The following is a 14,962-nucleotide window of genomic DNA, read 5'->3' as shown; positions in this document are numbered from 1 at the left end:
ATCTTGACGGTCAGGATACTGGACAGTGGCATCCTGACGATCATAAGTATTTACCCCTATTCCTAACCCTTCTGCAGCCCAACCCTAACTGCCCCCTGCTTAGCCAACCCTATCTGTCCCCTACCCCAGCCTAACCCTAACCGACCCTCTTCTTCTGCCTAACTTCCTGCAGCCTAACCCTAACTGCCCCCTGTCTAGCCAACCCTATCCGTTCCCTCCCCCAGCCTAACCCTAACCGACCCTCTTCTTCTGCCTAACTTCCTGCAGTTTAACCCTAACTGCCCCCTACCTAGCCAACCCTACCCATCCCCTCCCACAACCTAACCCTAACCGACCTACTCCTGCCTAACTTCCTGCAGCCTAACCCTAACTGCCCCGTCTAGCCAACCCTATCCGTTCCCTCCCCCAGCCTAACCCTAACCGACCCTCTTCTTCTGCCTAACTTCCTGCAGTTTAACCCTAACTGCCCCTACCTAGCCAACCCTATCCGTCCCCTCCCCCAGCCTAACCCTATCCGACCTACTCCTGCCTAACTTCCTGCAGCTTAACCCTAACTGCCCCCTACCTAGCCAATCCTATCCGTAACCTCCCCCAGCCTAACCCTAACCGACCCACTCCTGCCTAACTTCCTGCAGACTATCCCTAACTTCCCCCTGTCTAGCCAACCCTATCCGTCCCTTTCCCCAGCCTAACCCTAACTGACTCACTCCTTCTGCCTAACTTCCTGCAGTTTAACCCTAACTGTCCCCTACCTAGCCAACCCTATCCGTTCCCTCCCACAACCTAACCCTAACCGACCCTCTTCTTCTGCCTAACTTCCTGCAGTTTAACCCTAACTGCCCCCTACCTAACCAACCCTATCTATTCCCTCCCCCAACCTAACCCTAACTGACTCACTCCTTCTGCCTAACTTCCTGCAGACTATCCCTAACTTCCCCCTGTCTAGCCAACCCTATCCGTTCCCTCCCCCAGCCTAACCCTAAGCTACCCTCTTTTTCTGCCTAACTTCCTGCAGACTATCCCTAATTGCCCCTACCTAGCCAACCCTACCCATCCCCTCCCACAACCTAACCCTAACCGACCCACTCCTTCTGCCTAACTTCCTGCAGCCTAACCCTGACTGTCCCCTACCTAGCCAACCCTATCCGTTCCCTCCCACAGCCTAACCAACCCACTTCCACTGCCTAACTTCCTGCCCCCTACCTAGCCAAACCTAACCTTACCCTCCCACAGCCTAACCCTAAACCCTGTACTTATCATTGGTATCCATCAGGATTCTGCCTGTGTGGATTCCATTGTTGATATTCTGTATGTTTGGATCCCGACTGCCAGGATTCTGACAGCATCTCCATGGGACTACAATTGCTCAGGCAGTCCAAACGCAATCCCATGTGTTGTTTTTCCTCTATCTCTTGCCCATTTGGTTGCTACAGATTCCATGCATAAATTCTGTTTTTATGTCCGTTCCAATAAGAGCTGATAAAACACCAGTGGTGAGTGGTGGAATCAGTGGATGGGACCTCCAGTTTTTTGACTACACACTGGGAGGGGGGGGAAGATATATTTTATATATATATATATTATATATATATATATATATATATATATATAAACATCCTCCTATGACACTTTAAACATATGTTTTTGCATAAGTGATGACAATAAATTGAAAAGATATTAAGTTGTTTTTTTTTCTTCTAGAAAATCCCAAAGTTCAAATAATCGAGACAAGAGAAAATGTGTTCGGCAAATCCAGATAACTGGGTGACTTTTGATGATGAGAAACCATTCCAGTCCCCGCAGAAATCTCTCATATGTCCTCATGGTGTTTACAATCCTAATCCTAAATCAAGTGGATTTAAACTGAGCCTGTCTCGCGAAGAGACAACCAGCGCATCTTCCTCTAACTCCACCAGCCCTCACACATCTCCGATAATTGACTTCTTCATGAGTCCTGGTCCTCCAAAAAACTCACCTCTCTGCACACCGGTCAAAGACAGCACATCCACACCGTACACTCCCAAGGTAGGGTCTTATAACTTGTACCCTGTTCCAGAGAGGTCTTGGACCCACCCTCAGTCATCAAGTCCATCCACACCGAACCATGCATCATGCAATTCATCACCTTCAGGGATCAATGGTACAAATCTTTCCACTTGTCGAGAGATTGATCATTTATTTCGCTTGTCAACTCCCCACGTAGACCACTCTCATAGTGACTGTACTTTTTCAAGCCCATTTTGGGACAGTGACCTTATTTTTTCCACTGGTGGATGCACTACAGCAGAGTCTCATGTAAAAGAAGAAATATCTGCAAAACAAGGATATAATACAATGGAAGGAGAAGCCTTTAATAACCAAAAAAGTCTTAACCAGTGTTCTTTCAGTTACGTGTGCGAAAGGCTTCAGCACTTAAAGATTGACCCACCTGACAATCTGAAACACCAGCTTGTCGGTGCCGAGAAACGGAGCCCATCATTTATTCCACAAAGTCTCTTTAGAAGTCAGAGAAGAGATGGGTGGCCTTTGATGCTGAGGATACCGGAGAAAAAGAATGTGATGTCTTCGAGGCAATGGGGACCTATTTACCTGAAAGTTCTCGCAGGTGGAATTCTGCAAATGTATTATGAAAGGGGCCTTGAAAAACCGTTCAAAGACTTTCAGCTTCATCAATTCTGCAGACTTTCCGACCCAAAGCTCGAAAACTTAGGCGTTTCAGATAAAATACACACTGTTAAGATTGAAAATATAACTTATGTGGAAAAAAGGAAATACCACCCAAAATTCGAAGTAGTCCGAGAGGCAGAGATTGAGCAGATGTTAAAATTGGGGACCACGAACTACCACGATTTATTGGACTTCATTACCACCATGGAGGAGGAGCTATTGTTGCTGGCGCCAGTTTCAAAGCAAAAGAGAACTTACGAAGAGCCGGAAATGTTTGTGGAAATTGTGGACCATTTTTGGGGAGAGGTCACCAAGAAAGGGAAAGTGAAGGAGAAGGCCTTGATTTGTCACGTCTATGGTCTTTGTTTTATCAACAGTGGCATGGAGTGTTTCTTAACGTTAAATGATTCTGAACTTCAAAAGTTATCTGACAGTTATTTTACAAAGGAGGGGGAACAAGTGTTGATTAATATTGATGACTATCATTTCCACAAGTGCGTTAGAACACTGGAATTTGAAAAGACCAGGATAATTAAATTCACCCCGCCGGATGCGTGTAGGTTTGAACTCATGCGCTTCAAAGCTCCTTGCAGTGTCCAAGAGCTTCCGTTTTCCATGAAGAGCTTGGTTGTGGTGCAGGGAGCGTACGTGGAGCTCCAAGCTTTCCTAAATATGTCCAGTAGTGTTGCGGCTTCTTCACCAATGAAATACTGTGAAAATGTGACCATCCATTTCCCAGTCCCTGCTCAGTGGGTGAAAGCCCTGTGGACTGTTAGCCTTCAGAGGCAGAGGTCCCTGAAGACGAAAATGAATCGCAGAGCTTGTCTTGGGTCTGCGTATGAAATCGAATCTGAGCCAGTCATCCAAGTGACGATCGGAACAGCAAAATACGAAAATGCGTACAAGGCCGTGGTTTGGAAGATTGACCGGCTCCCAGATAAAAATTCTAGTAATTATATCTTTGATCACGTTATTTATACTGCAATTGTGCACACATTTTTGTTTTTGAACCATGGATGTCATTATTTTCTTTTTCTGTACCATATTGCATGAACAATACATACAAACACACCGCAGCAACAGGGTGGATAGTGCTACCGACCCAGGCCTCCACAAAATTATAGACCCGTGATCCTAACAGCATGTGGCTAACAAGTCTCAGAAGGCCACACAGTCGCCCATAAATTATACGTATTAAAATTGTATATCTATAATCTTTTATGTATTTCGGAAGACACTGGATCTTATGGTGTAAAGCTGTAAAGTTCCCAGCTCCGGTCCTCGAGTACCCCCAGCAGTTCAGGATTTCCTGTGGATTTTTAAAATGTGACAGTTGGTGATACACAGTGCACTGGTTGGGTGACTTGCAAAGCCCGAACTGTTAAGGAATGGGTCATAAGGTTGATCCAATTAGGATTGACACACAGTAGGTCGACCACTATTGTTCGACACGCCATAGGTCAACACCTTAAAAAGGACGACATAGCCTAGGTTGACAGGGACAAAATGAATGGTGACAACAAACAATGGGTTGCCATAGAAAAGGTCGACATGATTTAAAAAAAAATGTTTGGTGTCTATGTTGGCTTACATCGTCAATGACACCATATCGCGGCCCCTCACATGACTCACCATGCTTCGGGCGCACTAATAAATTCTCCCTTTACGTCCACGTGGCTAGTTAAGTATGAATCTTATTAAGGTGTCGACCTGTGGCCTGTCGACCAATAGTGGTGACCTATTGAGTGTCAACCTAATTAGTGTTGACCCATCGACCTCATACTGTAGCAACTGTAAGGGGTACTTGAGGATGGGAACAACTGGTGGACAGGAATGTTTACGCCTCCATGATACTGGCCACACCCACACAGCACTGCCACTGCTCATCAGATGAGGTGTGGCTAATCTATAGCTCTCCAGCTGTTCTGAGACTACAAGTCCCAGCATGCTTTACCAGATGATCGGTGGGAGGGCATGTTGGGACTCGTAGTTTCACAACAGCTGGAAAACCACAGCTTTTCCAGCTCTTCTCTATATCATTTCGAACCATGTCCATATGGCACTTACAGAGTTATTTTGATTGACACGATCCCCTGCTAGTTCGCCGCCTCGTTCGCACCTAACACAGTGCGCTCGCAAATGTAAGACACAAGAGATGGTAGATACAGAAATCATTCTCACCCGCACCAAATGCTGCCAATGGGTGATTCGTGAGCGAGGGAGGGCGGGCGTACGTGCAGGTGGGGGGTGGCGTTTTATCCACTCGCAGCTTTGCGTGTGTATCAGAATAAGGTCCTTAGTCCAGCCCTGCGCTCCACAATGAAAAATCCTTAATTGGAACATAACCAAATGCGGGTTGATCTATGCGCCACTTGCTCTGCTAAGCAGAGCAGCGAGAGGGAGCCGACCGTCCTTCACTGCTTGGCACCAGGGGTAGGACGGTGGGACACTGAGCAAAAAGCGGAAATATCCTGAAAAAATCAGGACAGTTGCTTGCAAATTGTTTTCAGTGAGCCAAATATAAATGTATTTACAACATGAAAACGTGGAGTAATATACAGCAGCCAAGGCATAGTTGGCGAATGTTTGGCTGTCCCCTCCGGTAAATGTGTGAGGGCGTGGCTTTGCATAAGGGGCAGAGAGGGGGTGTGACGCGGGACAACAGAATTGTATAGCTGGGGGTATGGCTACAATGACACAATTCAGCCCAAATCATCATCAGCTACCTGGTCCGCCCACTTTACTCGGTAAGTGGGCGGCAGGGTTCAATTAAATCCAGGAGACTTGCCCAAATTTCCCGGGAGCGCCACCCAATTTTTGGGAGCCTGGAAGAGTAGATGCGTATTTGGCAGAGCTTCCATTGCCTAACTTGCCATAACTTTGATCAAAATGTGTTTTTTTAATTAAATAAACAAATACAGTAAATGTATTGAGATGGGGTACGATCAGCATCAACTCAGAATATTGATTAGGGTTCATTTTTGTTGGGGTACAATTAATCCGCCACTATACTGTATATTCGGAGTATGAGAGGAAAACTACACAAGTACGGGGAGAATATACAAACTCCACACAGTTTGGGCCATGGTGAGAATCGTACCCACGACCTCAGCGCTGTGAGACACTAATGCTAACCATCGCACCGTCCCTGCTGCCCGAATCTCCTGCCTCACACATGTCCCAGGTACTGCAGAGATATCTAGTGCTGTGATTGATTATTTTAGACTTTTTCTCAGTACATTTTGCCATAAGGCAGATTCATATAACATATATTTTTTTTTATCTGCCGTCCAATTTATTGTTCAAGCGGTATTTCAGGATTTCACATGTAAATGGATTATATCCTTGCACCATTTATTATCTTAAATGTGTTATTTCTTTCTCTACAGCAGCTAATGCATGTAATCCACACGGACGTAGCCGCAGGGACAAATGATCTCCATAGTAGTTATAAATGAAACGTGTGGTCTGTGGGAAATACACTGTGCGCTAATATACATACAGCCGGCTCATTTAATAACCGCAGATTCTGCAAACACGCAGTGCATCTGATTCCGTGGAAATGTGGAGTTTCTATATTCTCCCCGCACTTGAGTGGGTTTACTCAGGGTACTCTGGTTTCCTCCCACAATCCAAAAATATACTGATAGGCTAATTTGATTATAAGCTCCACTGGGGCAGGGACTGATGTGAATGTTCAAATATTCTCTGTACAGCGCTGCGGAATATGTGTGCGCTATACAAGAACCTGTTAATAAATAAATAATAATAATAATAATAATAATAGATCCATCCACTTTAGAAGTTTTCCTGTTGGGAATGTCTTTATTAGACCTGTAGCATTTATGTGTTTCAATGATTTATTACATAGTTGTATGCATAAAACATGTACATTCTATTATACAGAAGTGTCTTACTACACCTAACTTCAATACACCATATGGCAGGAGATGCCCGGCGCAAATGAGCACCCAGGTACTGCTAGAACCGGCAATCTGTTTTGCAGTACAACTAGAACACGCCAGGAGACTGTGCTGATTAATCTGTTATGTAACACTTGTATATCTGTGTGCCAGAGAGGTAACTAGGTGGGTGCTGACCGCACATAGGCAGGGCCGGCGCTACCACTAGGCAGCTCTAGACATTTGCCTAGGGCGCCGGCACCTGGAGGGCGGCAGTTCGCCCCTCACCCCCAGCATGGAGGGTTAGCGAACTGTGTAAAAAACTTGTGTCGCTGTCGCAGTGCTGGAGCGGGCAGGGGTGTCCGTGCCGTGGGGGTACCTGCGGTGCTGTCATTGTGTTCAAAGCTGGCGGCGGCCGGCGGGGTCCCTGCAGTGAATAGAAAATAACTAGCGCTTCCCGCGCATAGCGCTAGTTATTTTCTATTCACTGCAGGGACCCCGCCGGCCGCCGCCAGCTTTATACACAATAACAGCGCCGCAGGTACCCCCGCGGAACGGACACCCCTGCCCGCTCCAGCACTGCAGGGACGCCGGCGCCGCAAGTTTTTTACACAGGTACCACAACTACCGCCCCCCCCCCGGCACCGGGGCGCCCCCACCCCGACTCACCTGCACATAGGTGTCACCCGTCTAGGAGGTGACATCATAATGCCGGCTCCTCCACCATGACAGGGAGTCGGGAGCTGCACTGTGACATTATCATGCAGCGTCTGGCTCCTATCACTAAGGAGGAGCAGTCAGTGCAACCAGAGTCTCCCGGCGCAGCCCAACATCTCCTCAGTGGTTAAGTCGGCTGAGGGAATTATCGGTCAGTCTCTGACTATGCTGTAGGATATTTTTGTTATCAGGAGCTTGATTTTTACCATCCATACTATATCACTCTTTCTTCTTCTTTATGTCATTTACTGGGCTGTGAGTCTTGCTGTGTGCAAAGGAGTCTGCGTACAAGTACAAAGTACAACGGAACTTGCAGGGGCGCCAACAGGTTGGCTAAGACCCGGTATAATGGGGCTTCCGGGAGGGGGCATGGCCACGTCCCCATGGAAAAATAAACAAGAGGGAGAGAGAGAGCCTGTCTCTCTCCCCAGCTCAGCACACGGCACTGGGAACTTGGCATGAAGAAAGCTGCAGCCTTTGCATTGTATCACGTCGGATACAGATTCAGAGACTCGTTGCACACAGATATACAAGTGTCTCCTATCAGATCAACAGAGTCTCCTGGGGCGTCCTAGTCACTACACATTGCAACTAAGATGCATTTTTGAAAAAGATGTGCACTAGCAGAGTCGTCCCGGACCTGGTGCCGAAAGAGCAGCTCCTGGGTGCAATGACAGCAATAGTGTATGAGGACACATCTAGGTGAACAACAAAAGGACAACACTGGGAAAAGGTTGACCCGAGCTAATTGTCGACACGGAAACGGTCAACACATGAAAAAGGCCAACATGAGTTTTATATGGTTTTAGGATGTTAATGTCAACACCTAAGCTACCACTACTCTATGCACACTTTACCATTTTTAGTCGTAGTCCGTGTGGACGGTATGACAATGTTCCAAAAGAGGAAAAAAAATGTGAAAAACTCAGGCCAACCTTTTCATGTGTGGACAATTGACATTTTCGTCTATGCCAACCTTGTGAACATTGACCAATCGGGTACCAATTTAGTCACTGTCGGCATATCATCCTGACCCCCCTGGTAAATGCAAAATAAATCTAAATGAATTTCTATGCTAATATATAGCAGTTCCAAGTGAGTATGAAACGTCAGCAGATTTCGACATAGACAACCAAAAGATATGGAAAACGTTTCCTTTTCCCAAGTCGACCTTTTGTTAATGTCAATCTAGACTGTCAGCCTTTTTTCACGTGTCAACCTATTGCCCGTTGACCAATAGTGGTCGAGCTATTGAAAGTCGACCAAATTATCCACACCCCTGAAAATGCCCTGTTCAGTGTCCTGCAGCCAGTGATGTGCAGCTGGTGGTAATTGTGCAGAACCTCGGCAAATCCCCATGTGCTAATCGCCCTGTGTGATATTATTACACCAGTTGCAATAAACCGCTCCAGTCACATCCGAAACCTTATAGAAATATAGAAAGGTGTGTGCCAGCGCTGGCTATCTCAATAATTACACGGTTCTCAAAAAATACAGATTTATTTTATTTGTATATATTTGTATTTTTGAGAACCGTGTAATTATTGAGATAGCCAGCGCTGGCACACACCTTTCTATATTTCTATATCCTATTTTAGGGTTCTGACAAACCCTGTGCCAGCAGCTGTTGATTGCGCAACACACATTTTGTTGTTTTTTTCACATTCAAAACCTTTTCTATTTTTCTTGTTAAAGGTCCGGATCACCCGCACAGCTTCTCCTGCAAGCTGGAGCTTGGCTCGGACCAGGAGATCCCTCCCAGCTGGGACCCGGTCGCCACCTTGCACTTTGTAATGCCGTTTACATGCGTCTCTGGGGCCGAGGTGAAATCGATGGGCGTCGAGAGTGATATCCAGCCCCATAAACATGTCAGCCAGAAAACTTGCTACAACATCCAGGTATTATTGATTTTGACATTTGTTTTGAATGGTTTACATTGCATATAAATTGCTATTGGGGAGGGGGGGACATAACCATGCTTCGTGGAACATTATACTTTCCGATTAGATTTGGACCTTCTAGTAACACTTTCTGATCATTCTGGGATTGTCAGGCGACAGCCTCTTAAGTGGTCCATCGGGTGCAGGCGCTGTTACCTCGTTATTTCAGATATGACGCACTGACTGTATTCTCTGCATAGACATAGGCCTTTCATCATGTATACCGCCAGGCATGTGTCAGCTGGTTCTCATGTTCAGTGATATATACAGTGTGTGTACAAGCCGTACATAGCTGTCATCTATAAGAGCCCATCATCTAAATGTATGCATGCAAGTACAAACACATTGTCTAAGATCAATGCGAACAGTCTGTCTTGGAATCAGATGGCATGTTATCACAGTGATTGTGCCGCAAGGACTGTTTATTAGACACCTGGATAACAAATAAAAATAAGAAATGTTTTACAAATATATATATATTAGCTCAGGGAAACGGTTTACCCCTTTTTACTTCCTTAGGAGTTGATACCCCGTAATGTCCCTGCTTAGCTGGTGGCTGTACATAACTGCCACAGTGTCCAGACTACCCAGCAGGTCACATGATCCAGGTCATCCGGCAGGTGCACAAGCAGAGTTGACCAACTGTCACATTTTCATAGAGGTCGATGGCACTGCCTTGTGATTGGCTGGCTGACGTTTTGACACCGAAACAAAGCAACCAATTACAAGGCCATTGTTAATTTTGCACAGCTATGGGCCAAGGCAGTGGTTCCCAAACTGTGTGCCTAGGCTCCCTGGGGTGCCCTGAGACACTTGCAGTGTTGCATCAGGCTGGTGGTCCAGAACCAAAACAGATTATTTATGGTCAATGTAATAGGCCAAACCAGTGCTAGTGGCTGCCAATCATAAAATATGTGAACAATAAGAACATGGGTCTTCAAACTGTGGCCCTCCAGATGTTGTGAAACTACAAATCCCATCATGCCTTGCCACAGTTTTGCTATAAGGGGAGTGTTAAAACTGTGGCAAGGCATGCTGGGATTTGTAGTTCCACAACATCTGGAGGGCCACAGTTTGAAGACCTATGAATTAGAACCACAGTTAAGCATCATTTATTTCATTTAATATGATTTTAAATTTTAATAAGAAACTTTTGGACTTAAACAATGCTGATAATCTAGGCCCGGTAATTCTAGAACGTTTGGGAACCACTGACTGGACCAAGGGCCTGATTCACCTGCATCCTTCTTAGTTAAGTGGGCAGGATTTGTGAATAACTGGAAAAATGTGATGAGAATGGTAAATTAAATCCCATACGGCTATTGCACTTAAAGAATTAAAAGAAATTCTCATCTCTATTTGTTATGGTGCAAAATAGTCCAAATGAAACAAGATTTATTACACTCAACCATGCAATTAAATACTGAACGAGAAGCCTGGCTCTGTATTGCCACCTGTTGGCCAAAAGCAGTCCTGCAGAGGTCACACTTTTTAATCCTGAAAAGTCTGTTACAATGGTCCTGATTCTGGTTTTCTCATTAAGCTGTGAACATCGCAGCTTAACGAGCACCTGAGGCGCCGCCCCGCCGAATACCTGCCCCCGATTCCCCTCAGTACCATGTGTAATGAGCCACAAGCCTAACAGAGTATATAAACAAATGAGAAAAACAAGAAAAGAGTATATACATTTCTGCATCAGCAAATATGACACTGAAATAAGCCCCAGGGTGGCAGAAACCGGGTTATACTGTAGGTGCCATTGTAGGAAGTATGGAGTAGAAGATAGTCTAAGCAAGAGAAGAAAAAGCATATGAGGAGAGAGGGCCCTGCTCGTTACAGCACACATTCTATAGATGATGGACAGACAGACTGGGGTGACACAGAAAGGGTCGAACTGCGCATAAACAGAAGCTTAGGAAAAGAGATGACTGGGAATAATGAAGACGGGGGTCTTGAGAGCCCATTTAAAGATTTGTAGAGTGGTGGAGAGTCTGAGGGAGAAAGGTAGAGAGTTCCAGAGGTAGGGAGTAGCACATGCAAAATCTTGGAGGCAGACGTGGGAGGAAGTAATTGGTTAGCAGGAGAGGCAGTGCGTGTTTGTGGAGTCAAGAGGTCGGGTGGGAGCCTAAAAAGAGGAGATACGGGAGAGGGATGGGTGAGGTCTTTGTATGTGAGTCTCAGAAGGTTAAAATGGATTTATATATTTTTTCCCACTTGTAAATATTACTAATTATATAAATGATCCTCATACCCGATAGTATAGGTTATTGTTAGGAGAGGACTCTGAGCTGCCCTGGGGGGCTTCACAAGTCACAAAGACTTAATAATAGAAAATGCAGCGAGTGGTACAGGAGATGTCTAGTCAGAGAGAATGGAACAGTGGGAGCACTGGGGAAACATACTGTAGTTCACTTAATGAGACGGCGACAATATACTTGCTCCAGTCATCATTTCTAGAAAGATGATATCATTCGGCAAAACTGCTTGTGTCTGAGCATTCAGCTGGAGCTGCTTAACAGGGACCGAAAACGTGATTAAATGTTAATGCTTAACCCTTTTGTGTCTTACCAGAAAGAAGTCCTGAAGCCAACTGAGACGCTAGTGTTACAATAATCATAATACAGTAATATCAATAAGATAGGCAGGACCAGCCCAGCTGAGATCACAATAAATAGGTGTTTTTTATCACCGGCAAATCAGCTCCTAACTGTGAAGTTACAGGCTTGGTTGAAAAATGACAGGTAGGAGCTGATTGGCCAGTGATAAAAACCAGACACTTTATCACTTCACGAGCTTAATAAATCTACCCCCAAGTGATGTAATAACTATTGTAGCAGGTGACGGAGATGTCAGACTGGTGGCTGCCATTTCTCGTCAGGGGCGCCATGGGAAATATTCATTCTTAGTGGGGAGTGACTGGGGAGTTCAGGAGACGGGGCTGCTCCTTGTAGAATCTACACCGCCCCACTGCCTGTATTTCACAGGAAAATTTGGGAGATGTATAAACCTTTCATGTATAAATTATATATATTTTTTACCTACATGCTCATCGTGAGGGGTTTCATGCTTGTTGCCAGGGGTTATATGCTTGTTGCCAGGGGTTATATGCGTGTTGCTTGGGGTTATGTGCATGTAGGGTTACCACCTCATATCTTTAATTCCGGACACATATTAATTACACAGGTTCTGTGGCTGGCTGACTTCAAGACTCCATTTCACCTGGTTTTAAACTGCCACAGAACCTGTGTAATTAATAAGTGTCCGGAATTAAAAGATGAGGTGGTAACCCTATGTGCTTGTTGCCAGGGGTTTCGTGCTCGTTGCAAGGGCTTTCTTGCTCATTGCCAGCTGTTTTATGCTCATTGCCAGGGGGTTATATGTTCATTTTCAGCGGTTTCTTGCTTGTTGCCAGGGGCTTCTTGCTTGTTGCCAGGGGTTTCTTGTTCGTTGCCTGGTGTTTCATGCTCGTTGCCAGGTGTTTCATGCTCATTGCCAGGTGTTTCATGCTCGTTGCCAGGGCTTTCTTGCTCATTGCCAGCTGTTCTATGCTCATTGCCAGGGGTTATATGTTCATTTTCAGTGGCTTCTTGCTTGTTGCCAGGGGTTTCTCGCTCTTTGGTGTAGCGGTCATAGCTCACCAGTGCTCCCGGAATCTGGCACTTCTGGGTAGCGCTGTACAGGCTACGCTCCCCTGACATATGCCAGTAAGACCTTTAGCATCTATCTCCTCCAAGACGGCGGCCATTTTTGGAGGGTCATTTTAAGCAGATTCCATGCAGACGGTCAGAGACCCTGCACTCTGCCCCACCCCTGCCACTTGGGGCTGCACCCATTGTTGCGCCGCTGATACATATGTGTCTCTCCATTGTTCTGATACCACCCTGCCCTTTCTTCCCCGAATGTCCACTTTGTCTCTCTCTGGACCAGCCACATCTATCTCCGGTTTTCTCATACGAATCTTGATGTTCTGTTTTTACCTCAGGTGGAGATTGAAAAGCAGCGTATTGCCACTGAAGGAGAAGACATGGCCAGGACTGGAGATTGCTTAATGCAGTAGGAACAGGAGAATTCTATGAATGAGAAGCATGGCATGCCACGAACCGCACTACAAGTCCCAGAATGCTCCGTCAGCCAATGATATACTGCAGTACCACAACTTGATAATGTTTCCACATTGCTGTCTATATATGTACAGATGTAAATAATTGCTTTGTAATGATATTTTTATTCAGTAATATATGTTAGGTACAATGTAAATATGACTTTTATATACACCATATTGATAATATAACAGTATATCCTATATTTGTATTACACACTATACACATTGCTTATGTACAGCATATACTCACACACTGCTCTACAACTCCGGGGGGGGGGGGGGGGGGGGGGACGACAATTATTACACACACAATGTATTACAACCATACCGTACATTTCTGCCAGCGATTGTATTCTCAGGGAGTCGGTGATATTCCGCTCATAAATTAATGTCTACTAAACGGATATTAATATTGTAAAAAAAAAAAAAAGCATGTCTGTGTGTAATTTGTGTCTGTCACACGCAACTATATATATACACATACATACATATATATATATATATATATATATATAATACATGTAAAGTCCGGCACTGCCCTTCTCGCTCTTAAGTAGTCAGCTGGCCCGGGTGCCCATCGATATATATATATACATACGTTATAGGTCTCAGTTTTCCACCGGTGCAACCGGTTTCCAAACAACCAGCGGGGACGCGCATCGCATCGGAATCGGATCTAAAACATTCCCGATTTACATACAATCGGTCGAGATTGTATCGAAATAAGGGGAATTGAGGCCACATCGTTCTGGTGTGTACCCATCATTTCTGTGCTATATCCATGGCTATGGGTCATTGCGTCATCCAACCAAAGGTTGACATGCATCGGGCCGACCACTGAAGATCAACACAGTTTAGCTCGACACCTTAAATAGGTCAACATGCTCATGGTCGACACAAGCATTAGGTCAACAGTCAAAAGGTCAATGTGGGTTTTTAAAAATGGGCGCCGTATCGGTGCGCCGTGTCCCGTGGCATGGCTCACTGCACTCGCCATGCTTCGGGCACGGTGACTGTCAGCTAAAAAAAAAAAAAGTGAAAAAACCCCATGTCGACCTTTTGACTCTCGACCTAGACACTGTCGACCTAATGCTTGTGTTTACCTTCAGACCATGTCGACCTTAAGCATGTCTACCTATTTGAGGTGTTGACCTAAGCCGTGTCGACCCAACTACCCTACACCATATCCAAGGTGTGTTTGATACCTGTTTGAAGTGGCCACAGTACCTCTTGCTATGGACAACGTGTATTTAAAACCCATTTGGATTGGCCACAGCACTTATCCAATCAGATGCTACATTCACTACAAACCTCACTTCCTGTGCGGGAACTTTACATTACCCTCCTCATTGAGAGGCAGATGCACCAAACCTTCTACAGAGTTTATGGAGAAGGTGATTATAGCAACCCATCCGTTTCCATGTATCATTTGTCTACATTTTTTTTAAAATGCTAGAAGCTGATTGGCCACTTATCTTCCTTATTGTGAAGGTTTAATACATCTCCCACTTACAGCTATGGCGCTGGAAGCTCTCGCAACGCGCAGCACTGAGTCCAAGGCTATGATTGGGCTGTTCAGTAGGGAAATATATGACCAAAGTCATTTTTGGGGCCAGATATCTGAATCGAACGCA

General features: G+C 45.4%; 1 protein-coding gene across 2 annotated transcripts in view; it reads left to right on the top strand.

Annotated features, from left to right (window-relative positions):
- The window catches only part of STON1 (stonin 1), a 60,290-nt gene extending 46,689 nt beyond the window's left edge, over nt 1-13,601 (top strand). For both annotated transcript variants that reach the window (XM_083175273.1, XM_083175272.1), the window contains exons 2-4: nt 1,702-3,616; nt 8,982-9,184; nt 13,209-13,601. In XM_083175273.1, coding sequence (XP_083031399.1) covers nt 1,738-3,616; nt 8,982-9,184; nt 13,209-13,283 — 2,157 coding nt within the window. In that variant the 5' untranslated portion in view covers nt 1,702-1,737 and the 3' untranslated portion in view covers nt 13,284-13,601. The remainder of the gene's footprint in view (nt 1-1,701; nt 3,617-8,981; nt 9,185-13,208) is intronic.
- The last annotated feature ends 1,361 nt before the right edge of the window (nt 13,602-14,962 follow it).

This window comes from Crinia signifera, chromosome 3 (genome assembly GCF_055691185.1).
Source record: "Crinia signifera chromosome 3, ASM5569118v1, whole genome shotgun sequence".
Taxonomy (NCBI): Eukaryota; Metazoa; Chordata; class Amphibia; order Anura; family Myobatrachidae; genus Crinia; species Crinia signifera.
The sequence above is the reverse complement of the archived record's forward strand: the minus strand, read 5'-3'. Positions and strand labels throughout refer to the sequence as shown.